At 37.3% G+C, this 3,162-nt stretch overlaps 1 protein-coding gene across 1 annotated transcript; it reads left to right on the top strand.

Annotated features, from left to right (window-relative positions):
- Window positions 1-488: 488 nt before the first annotated feature.
- On the top strand, window positions 489-2,702 carry LOC109828381 (probable fructokinase-6, chloroplastic; the record flags this gene model as incomplete). Its single annotated transcript, XM_020395392.1, has 2 exons — window positions 489-605; window positions 2,483-2,702. Coding segments are annotated over 2 exons (252 nt in total), but the record flags the coding sequence as incomplete, so codon positions are not given.
- Window positions 2,703-3,162: the final 460 nt, after the last annotated feature.

The raw sequence follows: 3,162 nt of genomic DNA on the forward strand, positions 1-3,162 counted from the left end.
TCGTTTGCGTGCGATTCGTTAACCTCGTCACCTCATTAATCCGCTTCATCGCGTCTCATTTAGCTTCGATATTGTGGTTTAACGATCATTCTTGGATTCATCGCCCAGATGGTTCGTTGGTTTGTCGAATCACCGTGCCGAGCTGTGCTAAGGGACCCATAGGCAGTTTTATACGCCTACAATAACTGATGGTTATTGTTGCCTAAAATTTAAGGCTTAAGTTGATTATATACATGGATCACTTATTACCTCTTTAAAAGCTCATAAATACTGAATTATCTAATAAGTATTAATTCTAACCTGAGAAATCAGCCATTATTTCGCTTGTTCTTGTCCAAGTAGATCTGAAACTCCTGAAACTAATTCTCTTTTCCCCCCCAGTATTATGGAGCAAGTTCATTTCATGTACAACTGATTTTTTTTCTTTTTCCCCCTCTTCTCTTTGACCCCCTTCTTTGCCTGAGCATTTATGTCTTTCACCATTACAGGAATTCCATGGGAGGGTAAGTGGTGTAAAGGTGGATCAAGTAGACACGACTGGTGCTGGTGATGCTTTTGTTGCCGGAATATTATCTCAGTTAGCTGCTGATATTTCCTTGCTTCAGGTAAACTTTCATGGATTCTTGCAAACAAGTTTATAGCAATGTTTTGCTATTGTACAATTCTTTTCTTAAGATCTTTGAAATTTGCAATATCTGTTTTCTGTATTCTTCATGATAATAGTTGAAGTTCACAACAAAAAATCTCTGACATATTTGTCCTGTTCAGAATACTTAATTTAGTTAGTAGGTTGAAGCAGAGATGTCTGGGGGCTTTACCAACTGATATATATTTAGCTTCGTATACATCTCATGTGTTGGGGAGAAATTGGGCACAATCTGGAGTTAATGGGCCTTAGGCAGAAGCTATGAATTAATTTTAAATCAAAAGCTATAGTTGTTAGGTATTGACCCAAACTCCTATTTAAACTCATCGTTCCTTCTTATCTTATTTGATGTGTGACTGTATCACATATTAATCACCCCAACACCTCCCCTTTAATTTGCGAGTACAGTTCAATTCAACTATAATTTAATCTTCTACGGGATTCACTAACTTTTGTATTATTTCACTCTTGGTTAAACCAATTTACTTATTCTTGTATCACTTTACTCGTAGGCTAACTAGACCATGCATTCAGCACATGGTTATCAAACATCCATATGATCTTCACTTCACTCATGGTGGTTAACTAGACTATATCACTCCTACGAGCATCTGTTGGCTCCCGACACATTCGGGCTTCACATTGGACTTCATCTTTTCTCTTTTTTCCCCATTCTCTCTCTTTTTTGTAAAATTACTTGGACCATGACCTTAGCTCTGATACCATGTAATCAAAAATTAACTAGAGAGGATGATTTGTCCCTCTACTCACAAGTCTTATTAATAGTATTAGGATTACAAATAATTTGACTCTAATCAATGTGGGGCTAAACTAAATATAGGAAACTAACTAAATACAGGAAAGCTCAACATCACGCATGCTAAATGACCATCACTAAACAGGATAGTGCTATTGATGAATTTCTAGCTACATATGCTTTATTTAGGGCATGAATATTCTCAAGTATGCTTTGCTGGTTTTACTGCACCAGCTGACAGTATAATATCACATAAATGTCTTCCTCGACTGACACAACTAAGACAAACCTATAAAAGTATGTTACAGAAAATCGGGCCCGGGTCCTGGTTTGGTCAGGCCTTTTGCTTGGCCCGACCCTAGATTTTCAGGCTGACCCAAATGGACACTCCTAGAATTATGTGGCAATGACTTAAAGTTTCCATGGTTTTACTGGAAAAAAATACTAAATTGCCATGTAAGTTGATGGCAAAAAGTTTTTTCAGCTGAGTTTCAGGAGAAAAAGTCCTGATAAAATAAAGGTTTTTTCTTTCATAGAAACCCCCTTTAAAATATGGTCAGCTTTTAGAAATCACATTTTATTTTCAATTTATACATAAACTACCTTAAAGTGCTTTTTGTTGCAATCAACCACCTGGACCTACTTTTTAGATAAATTTTTTGATAACCCCACCTAACCTTAATTAAGGACTATCTCTCTAATATAATTGGTATATGACAACTAATAGTTACAGGAATACTGAAAAAACATGACTTCAAAGTAGGTCTAAGTGGTTGATTGCAAAAGAAAAAAACTTTAAAGATGGTTTATGTATAAATAGAAAACCAGAGGTGGTTTCTATAGAATGACTATATTTTAAAGGTTGTTTCTACGAAATAACCTAAAATAAAAAGTTTAGAGGATACAAGTGGTCACCAATGTAGGGATTTGTTTTCAATTAACCCAAGTGATTTGTAGCGAACTTGTTGACACATGTACTCATTAATTTACGTGTGAGGCATGGTAAATATTTGCTGCAAGTTATGCTCTGGCTTGTTCTATGTTGTAGACTGATCTTCTCTTGTTCAATGCCAAAACAGGATGAAGGTCGACTTAGAGATGCTCTCAAGTTTGCAAATGCATGTGGAGCATTGACAGTAATGGGGAGAGGAGCTATCCCAGCTTTGCCAACTAGACAAGCCGTGCTCGATGCTTTGGTTAATATAGTTGTTTAGATGAGCTGATGTTGCATTCTATTATTTTTCTTTGAGATTTCTGCACGATTGAACTGTTGCAAGTAATGTCTTGTTTTTTGTTTCTCGATGAAAGATAAAATTGTGTATTAAGGACCGTAAAATTATTGACACTGCTAGAGATCCCACCTGCTTTTGTGGCTGTGATAAAAGATTGTGGGTAATCAAAGGACAAACAACTAAAATAGACGTACAACTAAAATATCTTCATCAGGGCCAAAAAGAATAGGTAAATGGAGGGCGTGTGATTAGGGGTGACAATTTATGACCCGACCCATCAACCCGACCTGATCCATTTATAATGGATATGGGTCGAATTATATGGGTTGGGTCATAAACGGGTCAACCTAAATTTACCCATTTATTAAACGGGTCAATTCGGGTTAACCCGACTGACCCGTATATCACAAACCACTGAATAAGAAGTGAAGAACCAGAACCCGGCTGACTCTTTCAGAAACCCCAGAGCTTGATTCTGTGGTGGCGAACGGCGGCGAACGAGGGCAACGAGCGATGGGGGCAAGTGA

The sequence above is a fragment of the Asparagus officinalis genome, unplaced genomic scaffold, assembly GCF_001876935.1.
Source record: "Asparagus officinalis unplaced genomic scaffold, Aspof.V1 AsparagusV1_Un1243, whole genome shotgun sequence".
Classification (NCBI taxonomy): Eukaryota; Viridiplantae; Streptophyta; class Magnoliopsida; order Asparagales; family Asparagaceae; genus Asparagus; species Asparagus officinalis.